General features: G+C 38.5%; 1 protein-coding gene across 1 annotated transcript in view; it reads left to right on the top strand.

The window, feature by feature from the left end:
- Window positions 1-20058, top strand: part of CYP7B1 (cytochrome P450 family 7 subfamily B member 1) — a gene marked incomplete at both ends in the record, with an annotated part of 124469 nt that extends 104411 nt beyond the window's left edge. Inside the window, 5 exons of the mRNA XM_080610670.1 lie at window positions 1743-1879; window positions 8264-8860; window positions 9310-9516; window positions 15625-15803; window positions 19762-20058. Of these exons, the coding sequence (XP_080466796.1) occupies window positions 1743-1879; window positions 8264-8860; window positions 9310-9516; window positions 15625-15803; window positions 19762-20058 (1417 nt within the window). The remainder of the gene's footprint in view (window positions 1-1742; window positions 1880-8263; window positions 8861-9309; window positions 9517-15624; window positions 15804-19761) is intronic.
- Between the last annotated feature and the right edge of the window lie 3110 nt (window positions 20059-23168).

Below are 23168 nucleotides of genomic sequence, written 5' to 3'. Positions count from 1 at the left end.
GTGAAAGGCAGCTGCTCTCAGGACTTAACAGTCTGGGGGGTGAAAAATATGGGTAAATCATCCAGATTCCTTATGGGCTTGGAAGGCATAATTGAGGATATCGAGTTGGCTGTTATGCTTCCAGGGCTGGTGATCCTTCTCATGTAATCTCAGATTAGTTCTTTTCTTGTATTCACTATTACAGAATTAATCATCACAAAAGTTTTTTGGACCACTTTTTGTTATCCATCCACCACTAGAGGATGGATAATGCAGTGGTTTATGGGAGGTATTGTAAAAAAGGGGCTGCACCTTCTCCACAATTAAAAAAACCTACCACAAAGCAAACAAAACCCCAAAGCCACAAAACCCAAAGAAACAAAAAAGCATGGACAAACTTGTCAACTGTGAGACTGTGGGGTTTGGACCAGAAGTTTTACTGGTTTTCCAGAGGACAAAAAGATGCTCTTGAAAACTAACATTCAAAATAAGTGGTAAGTTAAATTAAGAGATCGAGATACACAGCTTGGTTTGGCCACATCTGTTTGTCTGTATAAATTCATAGCAACTTTTTAAAATCAGAGAGCAAATCTCAGGCTTTTAATTTCTTGTTCAGAAAATTTTAATAAGGAAAATATAAAATGCAAATACAGCATATGATGTTTACCTTTTTTATTTTTCATTTCTGTTGCAGCAGTTCAAGGCAGAATGTGACTATGATAGGGTTAATCCAGCTACATAAAAATCCATGCTGTGTATGATAGTAGTAAAGCTTGTGATCCCTTGATCTTTGATTAGATCCAAGCTAGTAAATATCTTGTATTTAATCAGAATGAGTTGTACTGCATGTAGTATAAGTCACCTTCACAGATGGGATGTAGCAGCAGAGTTGTTCGCGAATATTTGTTTTAATCCCTTCCAGAGCAAGCACGCTCTATGTTTCTTTGTTGTAAATCAGATTCAAGCAACTAAAGACCAGCATGAAGGAAAGACATTTACTTGCAGGCAAGAATAGGACAGTGTGGGAACCTTTTTTGCTTTTTAATGAAAAATGTAACTTACTAGATTCTAGAAAGGTATTTTTCAGTATTTCATAAACGTAACCAAGACACCATGCCTGCTTTTTTAGACTGGGATGCAAATATCATCATCTAGAATTTAATCTTTAACTGTTCATGCACATTTCTACCTTAGGAGACTATAAATGTATGGAGACTAAGATTTATTATGGTAAATGTTTAGCCTCTATTATTATTCTATATTTTGAAGATATTTAGTTAGAATGGTAGCTGTTCTGTGTGCTGGTAAACGGAAATTATTAAAACGTTATCTGTAAGGCTAGTTGTTTTGTGTGGTTTGTCAGCATCCTATTTACCTAAATCTGCCATAATTGCCTTCTGATACATCTTCCTCTGACATGCCAAATATTGAAAATGAGATGACTCTTTACTGGGAGGTTTTCTACCAAATGTAATTTTTCTGTGTTATGACTTGATGGTAATAACTGTACGACCTGTAGTTAAATGCATCTCAATTTCTCTCACTTATTTTTCCTAATCACCACACAGAGCCTTCTGTGCTCAGAGGTGTGATCAGATTTAACCTGCCATCATATCTGAAGAACTTTCTGTACAACATATTATACATTGCAAGAATTATATATGTAAATGGTGGCTCTAAGTGTAATATATAAATAGATAAAAAGATGAGTTGCTCTCATGCCAAAGTTAATTCCTGATCATTTTTTTTTCTGTTTTTAACAGGAAGTCTGGAGAGCCCCCACTAATAAATGGCTGGATTCCTTACCTTGGGAAGGCTCTGATTTTTAGAAAAGATGCTTTCAAATTCTTACTGGATCAGCAAAAGAAACTTGGAGATATTTTCACTGTACATATTGCTGGTGAGAAATATTTTAGTATTTCCCTTTTTTTTTCCATTGGTGAAGTTAAATACTAATTCAGATGCGTAGTTTAGAATCTTCTTTATCCGAAACCATTTTTGTGGAACATAGACCAATAAAAATTACTTAAATTCACATGTATTGTATAAATAATAATTATCCATAGGATATAATTATGAACATGTGGATTTATGTACAGCTGTAGGTGTATATGCATATTGACAGAATTTGTAGGCATGTAATGTATGAGTATAGCTTTTGCCAGCACATTTAATTGTGTATTGTTTTGGGATTTTTTTCCTAAAGAAGGGAGGACTAACATCATCTTGACACTGCACAGAAAAATATCAGATTAAATTTAGAAAACAAGAAAAAATGTGCAGAATATGTTCTCACACATTTTACAACTGGTTGACAGGAACACAAGGGAATGAATGACACATTGACTCAGTGATACAATCAGGACTGGAACACAGAAACTTCCCATTGCCAGCCTTTTACTCTGATCATGCTTGCTGAAAATAACAATATAATAAAGTATGATATAACCTTGCTGCTTTCTGTATTTATAGCTGCATTACTACACTAGCTTGAATACAAACATTTGAGTGATTTCATGTAGACATTTAGCTGTAGAAGAAAAATATAGAATGAAACTGGAATCTTGAATGAAACCTTAATATATAAATTTACATATATATACACACAGATGTACTTTTAACTAAAATCAATTTAAAACCCAGTATTTTCTTCTATTCGGAAAAAGGCAAACTCCTATTGGTGTAGGTGCATGTAATGGATCTTTTTCCCCTTTACATGCTGATATCCTTGTTCAAATGGTCAACTTTAGAGTTAAGTCTATCTCAGTTTTAGGTGTTCCTGTATTTTTAGGGAGTTTAAAATAAAAATGTAAAGTGTAAAGTATAAAGTGTGCTTTGTAATTTCATGCAGTAGCTTGAAATTACATTCATATTAGCTTTATATTTTGATACAAGTAATACTTTGCAATAAAAATAATATTTTTCTTCAAAAGTCAATTAATTAAATTGCAAGCCATATGTTTAGGTAATAAAATTTGTCTTCCTCTTACCAAATCTGTTCATTTTATTTTTATTTGGAAGAGCATTTTTACTTCTATTAAATGTGATATATTTTTTACTCATTCAGGGCTTTTTCTTTGGAAACTGGTACACTTAGGGGTTTTTTCCTACTTCAAAGTGAGTTTGTTGAAATATAGATTTTGTTGAAATATAGTCTTTTTTATTGTTAATGTATATTCACATTATACACAGTTGTGGCTTCTTACGAATACAGATTAATAGTTGTAATTCAGAGACTACCTTAGTACATTCATGAAACCAGATACAGTCATACTTCAGAATCCTTACTGTGTTTAATCAAATACTTATTTCTTTATACAAGACTATGTTTAGAGTTTTGTGTGTTTAAGCAATCTATGAGTGTAATCTAGTTTAACAAATTTCTATTTGTGTGCTAGACAAAATTCCATTTCACCTAATCTTCCTGTGTTTGGGTATTTTGAGGAAGCCTTCCTTGATAAAGACGGAGTAAATGGAGTGAGTTCTGGATCATTTCAGCCTTATGCAGGAAGATCTTTGATTTTGTGAATTTGTCATAACAGATATTCCCCTTTAAGTTCTCTTTTCTTGGTATGAAAATACTGGCCATCAAGGCTTCACTGAGGAGAAACAGTTTGTCATTCACAAGTCAAGGAAGAAGCTGAAGCTAGTTAGTACCTCCTATCATGTCCTCATCTGACAACGTACAGAATTTCTGTATGTCTTATTGATTTGAGAAAGATGATGTTTATGTGTTCGGCAAACATAGCATAGCTTGCTGTATATGGACTATCATTACTTTGCCCCCCTGGTGGGAGTCTAAAGGTCCTGTCAAAAAATTCTATCAATATATATTGTTCTAATTATTGGTTCTCAAACTAGCTCATTTGGAAAATGCGGAACGATGCTCGGAGTTTCTGGCGTTGTCCCGTACCGGTAATGCGATTTTGCTGATTGTACTTTCCCATGTGATGAGCGAATGATTGTCATCCCTAAAAGTCGCAAGGGACATGGATGTCATGTTAATAAAGAAATTAAAAAGCACATCTTTCTATGAGAAACAATGTAAATTCCTGACCTGTCGCAGAAAATAGTTCTCTAATTGGTTTTGTGTGGTGGTGCAGCAGAATCGTTTTCCCCAGACGTCATGCCAGCGAAGCACCACTGTACATCATTGTCAGCAGTTCAGCAGAATCTCCCTAATAAGAGGACGATTACGTAAATGCAATAGTCTTAAAAAAAAAAAAAGAAAAGAAAAGGAGGGGGGAGAGAGAGAAGAGAGTCTGTGTGTTGAGATGATATACTTCCCAAGCCAACCTCTGCTTGTTAAGGGTCAGCAGCATAGGCAGACAGCTAGGTAAGAACTTGAAACAATTTTGTCATTGTTTCTTGGGATTAAACTTTGTCTCCTTTTCCTGGCATGTTATTAGGAATGATACTGAACTTTACAACACTCTCTCTGAGACTAACTCAACCTTTAATAAGATAATATAAAGGTTTTCCACTAAGCACACTTGCCTTTTCGAATGCTGCTGCTAAGTCATTCTTTTCTTTTAAATCATGATACACCTACAGTAACATACCACATTTTTCTTTTAAGCAAAAGGTAATTTACATTAACTCCTTACCAAGCTGAAGCCCGCTGCAAGCATTACCGAAATAATATCCATCATTATATGCCATCTGAAATGCTTGTCTTTTATCATTAGCATTAGAAAGCTCCAGAATGCATTATTAGAGTAATTCCTTAACTATCATACAAATACTGGCTTCTGTGCTTGGATTTACCAAAGTTGACAATCTTCATATTTTCCACATCAATCTTCTATTTCTAGGAGACTGTAAAAACTAAATGGAGATAATCAAGCTATTTGCAGCATGGGTGTAACGCAGACTGAAGGGTTGGATGGGGAAGTATGAATTCTCTGTAGCTATGTTAAAAAAAATAAAATAAAAAAAATCAGAGGGCTTTTTACAGAAACAAGGATGCATCTCATCTTCACTGGCTTTTATAGTACTAAATAAAATAGCTCAGTGACTTGAACTATTGGGAATTGGAGTGTGACATTTCTATACAGACATGTCTACTTAGTTTTTGTGTTGAAGGATTTTTTTACAATCTAGCAAGGAAAGACTTAGTCCCCAGTGGTTTTTATATAAATACCTTCAATATTCAAGTCTTCCTGATTTGTGGAGCATGTGGTGTGCCTCCACTTTTGGCTGATCTGGCATTTACCTTTACCACTACTCTGATGGAAATTCATGAGCATCAAGATGTTGGTTCAGTTTCAGAAAAGGCTACTTGTCAGAGATAGTTCTTGGCATTAGCTGCAATGGAAAGGCATGGGAGGGGGGAAGCTGCATTTTAAAATACTAGATAATAACTGGAAACTTTAGGAAAGATTTACATTTGTTGGTCTCTGACACCGCCAGGGACAATCAGTGGGAAGAGACCTCATCGGGGGCGACAGAATTTAAAAAGCAAAATTAAGGACCATATTGACACATACAAAATTTAAAATCATAACTTGAGGTGAGAAACTTTGTTCCAGTTCGGATGTTTGCTGCTCAGGGTAGAGGAGGTGTTGGGGCATGGTTTTGTAATTAGCAATCTGTTCCTATGTGGAAGAGACTGGGGTAACCGGTGTAGCCGTGTAGTGCATCTGTGTGCGAGTATGACTGTAATTGCTAAAGGCTCCCATACCCACTTTCACAACAACTTTCTAACCGCCGTTAATTAGCCCTAGATTTTAGTCTTTTTTTCTAATTAAGAGATCTAAAATTAGATTCTTGGTGAGGTACGTAAACAAGCTGCCTTTGTTACAGAGGGGTTCTACTTTTCTGACTACATAGATCTTTACTAACTGCAGTAACAAAAGTATTTGAGTTTCTGTGTTTGTATGTATTGTTTATGTGCAGTGATGTGGTCTGGAGCCTGAATTAATTCTACAAAATGAATTATATTTTGGTACATACTTACTTTTTGCTACCAGGAACCTGATGAGAATAATAAAAATCAGGATCTTTAATATTCTGTTTCTCAGAGGGTTTGTTGGTTGTTTGTTTTTTTCTTTTAAAGTATATGCTAGTGTTGAGTGAGTTTTGATTTAAAATTATTGCTAAAATTGTTTGTCTGAAAACTCATTTGCTGAAAATCATTTTCTTACATAAAGATGATAAGAATTGATGTGCGTTTGCTAAGTGTCTGATTAAAGATCACAAAGAAACTCATATTTTGCATCAGAAATAAGCAGATGGTGGACAGATGGTTTAAATTAATATTAATTAAAAATCTTAACTTAAATTGTTTACCCTGTAAACGCAAAGTTAGGAAGCCAGCTTTCATCTTTAGGGTTAATAACACTCCAGATCTATTTATTAAAGATTGCTCCAATGGGCATTCTTTCCAATCTTTGATTGCAAAGATGGTAGCCTCAATAAAGAGCATGAAAGTGGGGGAAAGCTAGAAAGATGGAGCAATTTTAGGACTTAACAAAGATCCTGCAGAGGTCCAGGCTAAAAATTCTTACTGATGTCTGTGGTCTGGGAAGGAAGAAATTGTCTGATGAGAGGACTGAGGATTCTGGATCTCTTTTTCATGCTGGTTTCTTGATATATCCATTTTTCAAAAATTAATTTCCATCTTTGTGATTGGTTATGTTACAGTAAAGCAAATTCTACTCAAAAATCTTAAAAACCTTCACTTGCTGTTGACAAAAAAAAAAATAAAAATAAAGGTGTCAAATTCTTTCTCAATTTATCCCTTGTGTTTCCTTACTGGTTCATTGGGATTGCAGTGGACGTAACTGGGATGGAAATTATGGCATCTGGTAATTGCAGAGGAAATCCAGAGTAGTGCACTCAGATTTACCATAGAGCATTGACTAAGTATATGTAAGACAGAGTACAGAATAACTATGATAATTCAAATATCAGTATATGGTAACCATGGATACTTGTTGACATTTTTAGTGGTAGTGACTACTTTATCTCAGGACATCTGTCACAGAGCCAAATTTGGTCCTCCGTTAAGCATGTAGTGTTCCCATTAAAATCAAAGGAGATTTGTCCCTTTAGTGAGACAGAATTAGACTGTAAGTCCTTGAAGCTTTTTTGTTTCCCTATTTTGTAACTGGGATATTTCACAGAGGATGTGTACATTTTAATGTACATTTTAATGTACACATTAAAGAGGATGGGTACCCTTTTTCCCTAATGCGTCTCTCAATTCAAGTTAAGAATCAGGAATTCTAAATTTAGGCTTAACATAGGAATACAGGGTTAAGATTCATTTGAGCTTTGTGAGTGTTACCATTTTGATTCATGGTTGTTCACCAAGATGCAATTCTTTAGTAGCTGACTTAAAGTTTAGGGAGAAATTGCAGGATTTTTCTGTCAGGGGCAACTTGAAAAGTGTCAAATGATGCAATCCTGTGTCTGCACGAGCAGCCTAACGTATGGGTGTGTCACCTCACTAAGAACCTCAGGAAGGGTAGAAGGTTCTCGGTGCACTCTCAATGGATGATAGCACTAGGACAGTGTGTATAACAGAATAGCATCCATATTATAAATGGTAGCCTGCTCCACTGCAATCCGTGGCTTCAAAATCAAGCCCTAAGGTAGTGATTTGACAGATACTAAGCACATTCTCAACAAAAAGTTAGCAAAACTTAAGGAAAAAACCAGATGTAAGAGAGGCTTTAGATGTTGGGGGAGTTGCAGTTTGCACTTAAAGCTGTAACCAGCAGATTTTGCATTCCTGTGTCATCTGCTTGAAGAAAAGCTGCCTAAGTGGCATATTTTCCACTCCAGCCCCCATCATTCACTTTCCTCCAGGCAGGTGAAACGTGTGTGTCTCTCCCTTCCTGCTGGTTAAAATACCCTGTAATTTTCTAATGCGGCTGCAACTACACATTGTGTTTTCATGAATTACACCATAGCAGTAGATGATTTATTTCAGAATACCACAACAACAGAGATCACTTTTGACAAAACCAGTCTATATGGACATGGCTTCACACTGATTTTAAAAGAGCCGTGAAAGTACACACAGGCGGAATCTGCATCCTGATAAAGAGAATCTAAATGAAACTTGTTGTGTCTTACTTTTTTTGTTTGTTGGTTTGGTTTGGATTTTTTTTGTTGTTGTTTTCTTCTTTGCAGATTTCTTCACAGATCCTTGCTTTGGGGAATTTCTGCATTGTTTTTTTTTTCCAGACATTGGCTTATTTTCAGTTATTACTTCTGAAAGTGTCATCAGATTTTAAAAGCACACGTCTCAATTTTTTCCTTTTCTTCTATTCAGGTAGATATATTACTTTTATCATGGACCCATTTCAATATGTCTATGTCATCCGAAATAGCAAGCAACTTGAATTTCATGAATTCGCTGATAAAATGGCTTCCAAAACTTTTGACTACCCAGCCTTGTCAAAAGGAAAATTCCCTGATCTCAAGGAAAACCTGCACAGAATCTACCAGTATCTACAAGGCAAGCCTTTGGATATCATTTCTGACCACATGATGAAAAATCTCCAGGATATATTTGAATGGAAATGCTCACAAGCAACAGATTGGGAAACAGAAAAAATGTACAAATTCTGCTGCTCTGTAATGTTTGAAGCCAGTTTTGTAACACTGTATGGAAGAGTTCCTGCTGCAGATGGCCACAAAGTTATTAGTGAAATCAGAGACAAATTTATCAAGTTTGATGCCAGCTTTCCCTATTTAGCTGCAAACATACCAATTGAGTTGCTAGGAGCTACCAAGAAGGTTCGGAAGGAGCTTATACATCATTTTTTACTTCAGAACATGACAAAATGGCTGGGAGGGTCAAAAGTGGTCCAAGCCAGACAAGATATATTTGAGAAATATGAGCTGCTTGGAGATTATGACAAAGCAGGTAGGAAACTTATGAATGATTGCTTGTCTAAAATAAAATAATTTACTATAGACCTTTGAAATAAAAAGGCAAAATGGCGACCTTGAAATTTTTTTATGTTCTTTCTAATTGGCTAATGATAAAATGTTTTACTCTGAAACAACCCTCTATGATAATTGATTTTTTTTTTGTGCTGAGGTGGTAAAACAAGATACTTAATGGTGATAATGAGAAAGATTATAACTGAGCTGCATTTCCTCCCCTTATTCCCCCCACCCCACCCCCCCCGACATTACATTTCAAACTATTCTCATTAAGCAGAAAATTAGACTTCAGAAGCCTATTGGTCCTCATTAGCATTCACTGATCCTTGGCTGGGTCTGTGTCCTAACATCTTTTAATTAGCACACTGCAAATCTAATCAGTGTAATAAACGCTATTAATCTTCCTTTTCACTTATTTTCTCCCAGCACATCATTTTGCCTTCCTGTGGGCCTCTGTGGGAAACACGATTCCAGCTACATTCTGGGCCATGTATTATCTTCTGCGGCACCCAGAAGCTCTTGCAGCGGTGCGTGACGAGATTGACCATTTGCTGCAGTCAACAGGTCAAAAGAGAGGGCCCACATATAACATCCACCTCACCAGAGAACAATTGGACAACCTGGTCTACCTAGGTAATTTATTTTTATCTGTTAGGAAGAAAAGAGGGGCTCTCCCGGCAAACTCAGTTTATCACTCATTTCTGCTTACTGAGAAGGTGGAGGACACAGCTGCCTAATTGACATAATAACACCCATTTGCATCAATTATAAATTATGTAGTTTATAGCTGTAGATACTCTCATTGCATGTAAACATTAAAGCCTAAGTAATTAACTATGCAAGGTATGCAAAAGGCTAAATAGAAGCTTTGCAATTATTTGAAAAAAAGTTGATGCCTAATAAGTTGTTTGATTCTGAGCATCTGCCGAAGTGTTAATGCATTTCAAATACTTCTGTATGGTACTGCCAAGAGCGGCCCTTTTCTGAAATTAAAGTGGGATAATGTATTTAAACTGCAAATGTAATTTTATCACAAGCAGTTTCTTTCTTTCTCTCTCTGTAACAAAACAAAGGCTTCTAAAGCGGGTTTCAGTTGAGCGATGCCTCCAAACAAAATATACAAAGGTAAAGCTTTGCAGTGTAGAAACATTTTTTCAGTATTGGAAATTTTACTTTGATTCAAAATAGGGAGCTTTAAGGGAGATACAGGTCTTCCGATTCTATATCAGGGGTTCAGAGGGAGACTCTTGCCAGTGGCTGTTAGAACTTGTTTGATTCAGAAGCTGGATAGGCCTTCAGAGCATCAGTTGATGGTTTCATTTTGTTTGCTAGTGCACAGGCATTGGTAAGATAAATGCTAAAATAAGGTCAAGAGAGGAGAGAGGGTGTATCAGGTCAGAACCTAACCTTTAAGCCTCTGAAAATCTCTATGGGTAGCATTAATAGGGTAGACATCAGCTGAATAAAAGCTTAAAGGTTCAGTACTCCTCTCTTTTCAAATATCAAAACCAGTCCCTGTTAAAACTGACCTCATGGCAGTATGTTTTGGTATCTCATGTCTGTATGTCTTGGTAATTCATGGCCTGAACTGATGTTCCACTCTTAAATGAAGCTGTGTCAAGAGTGGTGGAGCAGTGCAGTTTCTGTGCCTGGTTTGGATCTAAGTAATAGCTGCTGTTCTTCAGGACCATTCAGTGTGGCATGTCTCAAGAATCTGTGTTCAAACTTGATTTGTTTCTCATAGTACAAATATAAAATTGAGTTTGATTCAGTTACTTTTTGTTAGAGCATTAATGTTAATCTTACATAGTATAAGTCTAGTAAGTTGTTTTCAGCTGGAGTCATGGCTGTTTTGGTGCAGATTTATCTCTAACTGATGAAGAACACTTTTTAATTAGGGGAGATATGGATGACAAGAGCACTTCCGAAGAATAACACAACATTCTAAGCATTTAATGTACTTTTAAGGAACACAAGTAAAACTGCTTAACATTAGAGCTAGCATCCACCAAACAAGATAAAAGGAAAGTTACCGAGTTTCAGTAAGATCAGGACAGAATTTATTTTGTATTTGGAAACTGATATGGGAATGGCAAGGAGATAAAAAAAAAAAAAAAGAGGCACCCCAGAAGTGTAGAAATAAGGAAAATAAAAGTGTGTAGTTTGCTAAAACCCTCTGGTGCAAAGTGGTATGAACAATTTAAAACATTAACTGTGTCATTCCTCTGCTTCGCCTTGAAATCTTGAAGTACCTTGGTAACATTTGATTTATGTGTTGAGAGGAAAGTGCCGCATCCTACTTTGTAGTATTCTTGTAACACTTTTGTTAAATTTTATAATCATGTTAAACATAATGTGATATGAACAGAAGCTAGATTTCAATTCTTCTGGCACTTCAGTCATAAAGGGCTGGATCCTGTCCCATAATAATAATATAGAAAAAAAATCTGTACCATAAGAGAATTAAAATCATGCTTCATTGTAAAGAGGAAAGGGATGTTTTGTTAGTAAATGTCTAAGAGGGACAAAGGCCCCCATTTGCATTGCTTGTGCACCAAAAATCCCCACGTTGAAGAAAGGCTATGGGTCAGAACTGCCTTTGCCCTTGCAGCTCACTGACCCCAAACTCCAAGGCCGAGCTTTTCCACTTCCCACTCTCCCTGTGCCAGCCCAGAGTGTAGGAAACTAGGATTTGTGTCCCTGCTCTCGAGTAAACAGACCAGGTGGGATTCTTGTATGTTCAGCACCTTGTCATCTCATTCTCCTGTTTTAAGTGCTCTGATTCTCTGTCCTCTTTTTGGCCTACTATAACAAGAGCCTTTTTTTGGATTCCTCATGCTATGGAGAACAAGCAAAAATTGCTAAAAAGCCTTTCTGTGGAAGCAATGTTGTTCTTATGGTCAGATTCTTTGGGTCTAGGGAACAATATGCCCTGATTTACTTCTAAATTCAAAGCACAGGTATGTGATATTTTATTAAAAAAAAAAAAAAAAAAAAAAAAGGCTTTCAACCCACAGCAGAGCTAGCACTTTTTGCCTCTGATTATTTTTTTCTGATGGCATTCCTGGGACAGCACTCTTTGTTTTGTCTGCGTAAGACTTCTCCCAAAACCCAAATGCACTTATTTGTGTGTGCAGAGTAACATACATTATTAGTCATTATGGCTCACAGTGGAGCTCTAATATGGTAAACAGCACATGAGAATGGTCTGTCAGTTTTTATGGTTATAATGGAAACGCAAAGGGTAAAGCAGAGATGTACTTAGTGCATGTTTAATGCTAGGCATGTTTAGTCAGTTCGTTTGTTTAATATTAGTCCATTCATTTATATGGTGAAGTATTCTTGCCCCAGGTCATTGCTGAATCCCAGATATCTCCTGCGAAAAGAGCACAGCTTGAAAAATTGTTTTGTACACAAGAAATGGTTGGAACCCAAAAACAGTTCATACAGAGTGTGTAGTCATAACATAAAAGCTAAGAACTAAAATCGTTGGTTGGATTGAGAGAAATTAATATATTTTCCTGGAATGGGCTGGGCAGTATCATTTAGTTCTTAGTAAGATGCAAATGTACTTGTTTCAGATTATCATTTGTGTTGGCACACCGTGATGCCTGTGTGTAAATGACACCCCCCCCCCAAGATATTTGCATACTCAATAGCTATTTTCCTACAATACACTCTAATAATTATAGTACCCTATTACCTGCTATGTGTTAGTGTAAAATTAACAATCCATTATGCACAATAAGTTTTATAAAACATTTATAGATAGAGATCATGTTTAATTAAAATTAACTTGCCTACGAAAGCCAAATGCACTTATGATTCCAATGACCTTTTATTACCTGCAGTCCCTTGTTTTGGCTGGATGATTGACAGCTTGCTGTTTGGCTACCATGTTGTATTTCAGCTGACAAGACTTTTCATTTTAACTCAATTTGCCTGCCTATCACAAGCTGGTGGCAGGCCAGGCTCAAGTCACCCAGCTTTGCCTCAGCAGCTTGCTCTATTTCTCATTAGTACGCATTTATTCAGTGGAAATTGGAAGACAAATGCTTGAAGGCATGTGAACTAAGTATAGCAAATTAGGGTTTAAAGACTGAATATTTATAAGTATATTGAAACAGTTTTTTTAAAAAAATCTAGAATGAATTGGAAGCTGAGTGCTAGCTTTAGTATAAGAAACGAAGAGAGAAGTGGGAGGATTCTAAGAATAACAATACTATGAGAGAGATATCTCTCTTCCTCCCCCCCTTCTAGAAAATATGTAAAATCTCTCTGACAACACCTTATCAAACAACAGGCTGGCTTCTTTATGTAGCGCTTGCACAGTGAAGTTTAGCATCTCATGTGTGTAAGAAGGGAGGAAAAAATGAGGGTCATGTTCATTTGCTGCTTGGTTATCCCTTGGTATGCTTTAAATTGCCTTGTTTGTTCGGCACAAGCACAGAAACAGATGTTGCTCTACCGTGCTGGATAATTTACTGTACCTCACAGTTCAGAATGGAAGGCCTCCCAAGCTACCCAGCTGGTCTGTCAGCAGCGATGGCTGGTGTCTGCTGAACTATGACAACTGCAAGTAAAGGCTGCAGTTTTATTGTGCAGTTGTCATTCCTCTCAATGTATAGCCCCAGCATTTGTGGAAAGCTGACTGTCTATTTTTTTAATGTGAGCTTGCAAAGCCATATAAGCTCCATTCTCCTTTGTTGATCATAATGTGACTCATTACTTTTGTCATCTAATGATTATCGGCATGATCGCTCAGAGCAAGAGCCAAGCTCGCCTTCCACACATAACTGGTACTGGAAGGTAAAACAGATTTGTCATTTACGATCTGACCGCTAAGCCACACTTTGTGCTCCATTATTGTGATTAACTTCTGCATAAGATATGCTGCCCAATTGTCATTTGGGATCCGGCAGCGAGCAGGGACTGCCGCGCTTTCTGGGAAGATGTCCACTGATGGGTTGTGACCGTATCAGTTGGGTGGTTAAATGTAAACCTGCTATTTTGCAGCAGCAATTTAATAATTATTTTTCTTTTTTTTTTTTTCCCCCTGCATTTTCCCTCTTCCTCATTTGATTTCTGCTGTTGCTACGTATGTCACCACCATTTCCAAATAGTGGACCATCACAGAGTTACCAGCTTCATTTTCTGCAGATTGAAGACCATCTGGGAGCGGAGGCTGGACCCTTTCTTTGTACCACGTAAAGTTTTGTTGCCAGAGCGCTGCCAGTTGAAATCTATCGTGTCAGGTGCCTTGTGGCTATCCGCAGTAGAGGCCATCTTCTAGAACCAGGGTTCTTTTCTGGCTTCGTCACCAACAAGCCGATTTGACTCTGCCTGATTATAGTAACGAAGGCAGTCCAAAAGAATATGCACAGACTCACTGTACGTCACATTGAATCACGGTGCTGGCCACACAAAGCTGACCGCAGCCTCATTTCTTTAGACAAATGCATGCTTAAGGAAAAACCTCCTGCAAGAAAGCATCCAGGGCCACTTTATTTGCTATGCATGCTGCACTAGATTTAATTTTTAGTGAAAGAACATTTGCTATTATTTTTTTTTCAGAGGCATCTACACTGGGTAGCTACTATCTCTAATAAACCAACCTTTTGGGTGCAGCAGTCGTAGTGCCTTGGTGAACACTTAAAGAAGGCTTATTTGATAACACAGAACATAAATGCAGACACAAATGGATTATTATGTGCAAATGAAACCCTATTTTAGGCTATTTTTCACACTGATGATTAGAAGGAATCAAGTCACATATAACAGTGCCCATGCACGCTGGTGGAAAAATAGTCAGTTTTGATTACAAAGTGAGAGATGCAGCCCTAGACAGGAGCTACATGCTGATATACATGCTATCAGAATGATTTATGCAAATTATGCATATTATTCCCAAAGGAATTCCTCCTCAAACTGCCAGGATAAATTGCCGGAAATTAGCCATAAAATCTGTCGTGCTAGGAGCAAAAGGTGAAGGCCACTGGGAGAGCAAGGACATTCAGCTTCTGGAGCCTTCCAGGATGTGATGGTGGAGACAGAAATCTTGCTTTCCCTAAGCCTGAGAGGACTATGTTTCTTTTTCTCTTGGCTAATTAAAAGTATCTTTCTCTCTTAAAATTACCAGGCAAATAATGAATTGCTTTCATTCACTCTGACCATAACAGACACTGTCATTTGGCAATGTGGCACACTGGAAATAAAATAAAGAAATTTTTAAATCCTTAGATTTACTATGAAATTAACAAGCGAAATGATTTTTCTAACATGTAGTCCTGCCATTACATCCACCAGCTTTCGAAATCCAAGCTAAACTGCTCCATGGATGCTTTGACTGGTATTTGCTAGCAACCTCCAAAATACACGTAAATGCATAAAGCGTTCTTGTCTTTTGATTGTGTTGCTTTCAACGTGATGCCTGAATAATGACTTTCCACCCAAAACTCAGTGCTGCCTACAGCTGACAGGATTTCTCAGCACCATCAGTGAGAATCATATCGGGAAGTTCAGCATCGTGGCTGCCCCCCCCAGCCCTGTGGGATTGTTTATTGCCTGCTCCTAGTCTCTGCTTTATGTTTGGTTTGGTTTGTGGGGTTTTTCCTTTTTTTTTCTTTTCCTTTAGCCTGCCCTACTAAACCCGTCAAGATTCAGCAGCTGTAGCCATGTATAACTTCCAGTCATCTCCCATATTTCTGATGCTTCTCTCCCTCCACTTTTGTTTAATCGCAGAAAGTGCCTTAAACGAGAGTTTACGAATGTGCTCATCCTCCATGAACATTCGCATCAGCCAGGAGGATTTTGTTCTCAAGCTTGAAGGGAATCAAGAAGTCGGTTTGAGGAAAGGAGACTGGATAGCCCTTTACCCACAGATTTTGCACATGGACCCTGAGGTCTATGAAGATCCGAAGGTAAACATTCAGCTGGTGCTACTACTCTTCCTACTCCAGGCACATAGCAGCAGCCAAGCCTTTTGTGATCTCTGGGTTGTGGGTTTTTTTACTGATGTTCCTCCTTGTGGAACAAATCTTGCTACTTTCAGATGTATTTTGTAGGGCCTGATAGGTCAAAGGATTCATGGCCTGAAGATAAAAATATGGTGATGAGACTGCTTTCAAAGGAATTGACAATTGCACAATGACTACCATAAACTTTAGGCTAAATGTGGGTTTTGTTTGGCAGTGGATCATTTGATACCCAAGGAGGGCTGAATAATAGAAGGTGGTTTAAATACCAAATAATGTGGGCCATTTAGCTAAGTGCCCGCAAAGCATCATTGACTTTCTGAAGCCCTATAATAGCAGTGTCTTACTTGAGCCTTATGCTTTTTCACCTCACTTCATAGGGATTCACCCCTTCTTGATCAATTAGTAGAGTGTTGTGAACTTGAGGCTGTAAAGATGTTGCTCTGCAGCAAAGCTCAGAGGGTAATTGTGTCATCTCCTTGTATTTTTCTCTGATGCTGGAGTTAATGAATATCAAAGACTCGAAATTAGTCCACTCTTCCTCAGCCTTAATACAGCTTCAGAAGTTCATCACCTGCATGCAAATTGGGTAATCCTTGTCTTGGCTCGGTTGCTCCCACAGATTGCTGTCCCATGCACAGGGTGCCGTGAAGGAAGAGTAAGGTGCACACTGAAGCTCTTAAATGGCTCCTCTGCCTGAAAGGCAAGAGCTCATACCTGATCTGTTCCTCACCCCCATTTTCCTAAGCAAATGGCTGTCTCCCAGCCATGCTGATTTCCATCCTTGGCATTTGAGCCAAAGAAGAAGGGAACTGGATTTTTTTACATATTTATAGAAAACTTATGTTAGAGGCATTGCTTGCTGGGGCTCTGCCTTTCAGGAATTTCAGGATATGAGGTTGCAGAGGAAAGATGAGATTCAGGTGCCTTGTTGGTGCGTGTTAGCATCTCACTGTACAAGAACTTGACCAGCCTTCTTATCTTAACTTATCGGAGTTAGTATAAGTGAGGAATAGTCAGGGGGATGAACACTGGAGCCATGAAAATGGAAATAATGTTCAGGATGGTTCTACTGGCTGTCCCCACCCAAAAATGAGGACAAAGCCCACTGAGAAAATTAGAGTTTTAAAAAAGAATCCATATATTGGCAAATAGTCAATTAATATTTCTATCCTTAAAAAGTAACAGTTAACAAATAAGCTTTTTCTTATTTTATTCTTAACACCTTCTTTTGGAGAACATTATTGATTTGTCAAAGTCCATCTGTTTGTTTAGGTCCTAGACCAAAAGCATCAGTGTGGAAGCTGATCCCCTCCCTTATCCAATAATTGCCGGAATATATTACCATATTTCCATTGCTTGAATATATCTGCTTGGTATCAGCTCGGCTCAGCTTTCACAGTACAGCTTTAGTTCATATATTTTATCTTTTTGATAGTGAATGAGCAATCCACACATTGCGGTACATTGATTTCAGCACATGGGCCCTCTCGAAAAGTGGGGAAATCACTGTTCTGTTTAGTTCTTAAAATATGCAGTGTGCTTTCAACAATAACTACTGAGGATCAGATAGCGATGGAGAATGAATTTTTTGAAAGGTGCAGTCTTGAGCTTGTCATGTATTTAGGGAAAACTTTCCTGGGAAAACAGGCAGCTTGACGAGATAATTTTGTAGCAATGCTTTTCTCCTGAATACATAAATTTAAGTTCAAGCTATCTTCTGCTTTGGCACCATACTGCGTAAGTGTAAGCATATATTATTGACCTCTTCCTCCACTCATCAAAACCTAAATAAATGAGTCACTTCTCTCTGAAGTGGATAAAGTGAACCCCTAAATCCTAACTCAGCTAGTTACGGAGGTCAGTAAATGAATTCTGCAAATCCCATAGAGCGAAATATCAGGAAACCGTACATGGTGGCTTCCCAAACAAAGCCAAATACAAGATGTGACAGAGGGAGACTTATATCAATCACAGGATATTGCTCAGTTTTCATAATACGCTTCGCAGGCCGTCCACAAGGAATTTTGTCATCTGCTCTTGCTCAGTGTCTTCACCTTTTCCTTGCCATCAGTCACCCTGACTCTTCCCAGGAGGCCTTGCACATGACTGAAAGCTCCTTTATTGTCAAAAATTAGTTGTTATTTAGCCAACGAACTGGCTTTTAAGGAAACACTGTCCTACCCAAGGGGCTTCAGCAGCACAAACCTGAGTTCGATGCCACTGTCACTGGCTCAGTTCCTGTCTCGCACTTGTTTTCTGCTTTCCCAGCTCCTTAGACACCAATTTATTTTTCGTTAAAAGCAGTTACAAGTCTCAGATGGCTCTTAAGAGGACAAAGAAAGCATAAGATTTGACCCAGTATGTCTATGTGTTCAATACCACCACTCATAATTGCTCCAGACGCCAGGAGTGCACCTTGTGGAAATGTTCCAACAACATGAAGAGCTCTGGTTTGGGTTGGGTTGGTTTTTTAAGCTGTTGCAGTTCATATTTAGCAGTGGTGTTTTTAGACCAGTAGGATTTAGATTACAGGAAGTGAATCTTTTTTAAGGAAGAAGTGGTATTCTGGGCTTTCATTTGTCATTGTGCTTCTTCAAACGAAGTGATAACTTATGAAGGAAAAAAAAAATGCCATGCTTCCTTTTGTCTTGGATGTTCAAAGAGTCTGAAAAGAATTACTTGTCAGTGGAAACATACACCTTTATCTTTGTGGAAAATCTAGACCTCTGCCATTTAGAAAAACAAGATCCTGTGCTTCAACCCAAAGTTACATCCCCTTCAATGCACCTTGTATTTGTTCCCCTTCTCATAGACCGCCTCCCCCGCCACTGTTTTTTTCTTGACAGCAAGACCTGCAGTGCATGTTTTACAAAGCCTTTAATCTAATGGGTAGATCAGTATCAGTGTATTTTTCATTGTAGCGTGTTTCTTTTTTAATCAGTAGAGGTTGGTTTCTGTCTGACTGACTTGTTCCCAGCCAGCTCCAAATGGCTGCTGCTATAGCAGATGTATGCAAAGCAGGACAAATGCTAATGAGTGACCATAAGCAAAAAGTGTCTGTCATTTTTATTCAAAGCATGCAGGAGGATTTTGTAAGTGGTTAATTTGCCATTGACTGAGTGAGGATGCCAGATCTCCTTCATTCAAAAACATGAATTATCTCTAAGCAGGGATCCTGCTACTGGAAAAGAGTCAGAAAGATGTACAATTTATGGGACATAGGTTACAAGTGCAGCCTCAAGCCTTACTTGAAAGCACTTGCTTTAAAATGGTCTGTCACTACTACTACTTTGCACACAGCTTCTGGAGCAAAACATTTGAAGGTAAGATGTGGCAAATTAAGCAGCAACCATCTCCAACTGAAGGGAAAATTGACTGCAAAGCATCAGGTCTGGTTTTCAAATAACCTGCACCACTGGGTGCAAAAGAAGGATGGATTTTGCTCTAGCTTGCAAGAGCAAGATCGGTGCAATGCATTAATTTATTCATAGGCATTTGCAGATTTTGGCAGATTATCCTTATTCATGATGTATGTACCACACTGAGCGTGCATGATGCTTTACAAGAAAATTGTCCTTCCACTAAGGTTCATTGTTCCTGCTACAAAGCGGTCAAAATCTAATTACAATCAGTATAGGCGAGACACTCAGTGGATGAGACATGGAAGTTGAAGGAGCTTGATGTAAAAGGGCTAAGCTAAGTAAGTGGATTTAAGGAGTGCTCTTTGCAAGGAAGATAATGTGAGTTAATGAAACCTGAGGGAACCAACTAAAAAGGAGAAGCTGTCAGCTCCTTGTCTTCCTCTTTATCTTATTTTCTGGGTTTCAAAAGCATTACTGTTGTGCAAACAAAGCCACTCATGATCTTGTTAGATACCACCCTGTCTCTCTTTTATTTTCAGGAGTATAAGTTTGATCGATACATAGAGAATGGCAAGAAGAAAACCACATTCTACAAGGCAGGAAGAAAACTGAAGTATTTCCTAATGCCCTTTGGCTCTGGGATCAGCATGTGTCCAGGGAGGTTCCTTGCAATGAATGAAATGAAGATGTTTCTTTTCTTACTTTTGGCTCATTTTGATGTAGAACTAGTGGAAAACAAAGCTGTAAGACTTGATAACAGTCGTATGGGCCTTGGTATCCTCCTGCCAGACGTTGATATTGACTTCCGTTACAAGCTAAGGTCCTTAAGAAAGTGAGTGGCTGCCTATATGCCTTCTACTAATCTCCATGTTTGCTCTGTTTTATCATTCGGCTTTGTATTTTTGGAAGCATTTGCTTTTCCCTCTCTGCTTTTACCTCCTTCCTGTTTGTTTCTAAGGAGAAAAGCCCTTGGGCTGGAAGTAGATACCAGATGCAGGGACATGCAACCTCATTTTGTCCTGCCTGAGTCGTGAGTAGTAAGCTGAGACGACAAGAGTTTGGCCGAGTAAATAGTCCAATATCCCTGCAAGACGGACACCCCAACTCTTGGCTATGAATTAGGTAGGATTTACAGGGAGGATGACATCAAGCTGAATCCAGACCGTTTATATGGCAAATAAGCTCAGCAACCCTTTGTCACAGGGATTAGATTGGAAGGTCCCATACACCCACCATCTGGAGGCATCTCTGCATCTGTTCATAGAAGAATAATAGCAAGAAAGGGGGAACTTAATTCTAGGGTGTGAAAGAATTTTTAGTGATTATTATTCTAACTTTCTATTTACTCTGTTCCCTCCATGGTCTTCTGTGTCTTAGCCCTTATTTGGGAGATGTAATAGAAGCTGTGGCGGGTAGCGGGTGGCGGGGAATGATTTGCAAGACTGTCTTACTGGCAACACATTTCTGACTTCAGTTTGATGTACTGAGGGTGAATGCTTTGCTTTGCTTTTTTTTTTTCCTTTTTTTTTTTTTTTTTTTTTTTTTGCTGCAGTGCAAAGGAATTAAAATCTGTGATTTTTTTCCTGCAGTCATTTTCAGTCAGAAGGGAGGTTCTGTTGATTTTAATAGGATCTGGATCAAGCCTAAATTACCTATTTTGGCTTTTGAGCCAAAAAAAGTATATTCTTCAGGGAGAAAATATATGAGCCTGTTTGAAATATTCTAGCATCTCAAAAATGACCTTCTGTTCCTTTCACTGATTTCCTAGTAACATGTCCATGTGTTTATTTTGGCCATTTCTTGTGTTTGTTCATTTCTCCAAGAAGGCAAAAGAAGAAGAGGGCTTCCAGGGCAAGTGTGGTATCTAAACCTACTTTTTAACAGTGTTTTATTGTGCCTAAGTTACGCGTAGTGTGACCTGTGTACTTGTCCATCTACAAATTGGAAAACAGGCTGCTCCCTGCAGGCAAAATTTGGGCAAGTGAAAACTCTGGGCAGCCACAGAAGTTGCCGTATCCTGACTGCCCAACCTGCTTCACTGGGTGACCAGCTCTTGTTCCAAAATTAATTTCCTAGCAAGATGTTTAGTCCCTGTCTCTTCCCAGCCATCACTTCAAAGACTGATGAGGATTCTCATGGCTGTCCAGTCTCAATTTGCCAAGAGGATAATTGTGATGGGAGAGTAGCCATGTCTGTGGGCCTTGCCTTGTGTTCCCAAAAAACATCTCTCTTTGGGATGTGCCAGTGTAAGTCTTTTAAAGTCAGAAATTTTACTCATCTCCAAAGCTTTTGATGGCCTATGGATGGAAACTTCTGCGTACATAGTAAGGGTGAGAATTATTTATTGTTATTTGTGTAGGAGCCTGTGTAGTTATTCATGTAAAGCACATACCCTAAATAAGCATCAGCATCAGTAGGAAGGCTTTCAGAGATTGGCACAGCCACATTCTAAATCCTCCGAGGAGAAAATTGTAGTTTTGTGAGATATATTGGATAAACATTTTATCTTCATATTTAATATCAATAATGTCTACAGTGTTGGAGTGCACTTACATTAAATGGGCTTTGCAGTTGATTAAATGTTTTAACTTTGCTTCAGCATTTAATCAACAGCAAAAGCTGATTATTGCTTTGTGCCACAGAATAAAATTTGTTTCTGTGGAAAGATCCTTGTACTCAAGTTACTTGCTCCTGTAGTTACTCTGTAGGAGCTATTCTGTACTCAGCCATAGCTCACAATACAGTCTGGACATTAGAGCCTGCTTTATTGAAAGAGGAAATGTTGGTATCATTACACTGCTCACTGTATTCCATTATTGCTTAAGTGTAAGCTGTAAAATGCCTCATGCCACAGTTTTGATAAATCTTTCTTTGGCGCTTTGAACCAAACCTGAAGCAACTGCAAAAATAACCACAGGTATTAGTTTTAAGCAGAAGACTTTTTATATATAATTGTATTCGATTTGGGGATTTTGAATTAGGATATCACAGGCTGCTGCATAATTTGGTAGGACATAATAGGACTGTGCCAAAAGTATGTGCAAATCATTAGTAATTTTGGATTAATTGCTGATCAGTTTGTATAGTATCTATTTTGAAATTAAAAGAGCTAGATTGTCTCCAAAATAGTCAATTAAATCTGTAGAGCATGCATCCATTTAAAAAAGAATAAAAGGGTCAGAGTCTTTCCCAGGAGCTGCAGGAAACCCCCGTGATGGCACGTGAAGGGCTTGCATGGGGTTGGAGAGCACTCCTTGCACCACACAAAAGGCAGCATTTCACTGGAGAAGTGTGAGTTGCTCTTTTTGTTTAGGGACCAAAATAATCAAAGATAAAGCAGGGCCTACCCAGTTTGTCCCTGGTAACTCATAATCCTGGTAGATCAGTTTTAATGGTAAGTAATGTATCACTACCTTAGCATACCCCAGATGCAGGGAAGTATCCCTCACCCCCATATACAGTCATAAGAGCTGGAGCAGGACAGAGGAAAAGCCCTTTTGGTCCATGTACTCCTTAGCTGAGGAGGCGACTTACTGAGAGTCAGCAGCTGCTCTGACCAGGAGTGACTTGGTCTCCATGGAGCAGGGAGTGAAAGGCCCATGATGTCAATAAACCACATCAGTGCAAGAGGATGAGGGTACACCATTCCTGGAGGTCCCAGCTGGAGCCATGACAACAGCATGTTTTATGACGTGCGACACAATGCAGTTTTTGATGATCTCTGCTGCCACAGAACCCAGGAGTGACCAGCTCTTAGTGTCTGTCAGAGGGCCACAAAGACAGCAAAGTCATTGACGCAGAAACGGCAGTGCTGTTTACAGGCGTTCAGGTGCCAGTGGTGCTGCAGGAATGAGTGGTGGGAGACAGACCTTGTGCCTCCCTGTCCATGTCCCTCCTCTCCCCTTCAGCAGGAGGGTCTGCCCTGCAAGCCCAGCAGTGCCTCCTC

The sequence above is a fragment of the Psittacula echo genome (genome assembly GCF_963264785.1).
Source record: "Psittacula echo genome assembly, chromosome: 2".
NCBI classification, from domain to species: Eukaryota; Metazoa; Chordata; class Aves; order Psittaciformes; family Psittacidae; genus Psittacula; species Psittacula echo.
The sequence above is the reverse complement of the archived record's forward strand: the minus strand, read 5'-3'. Positions and strand labels throughout refer to the sequence as shown.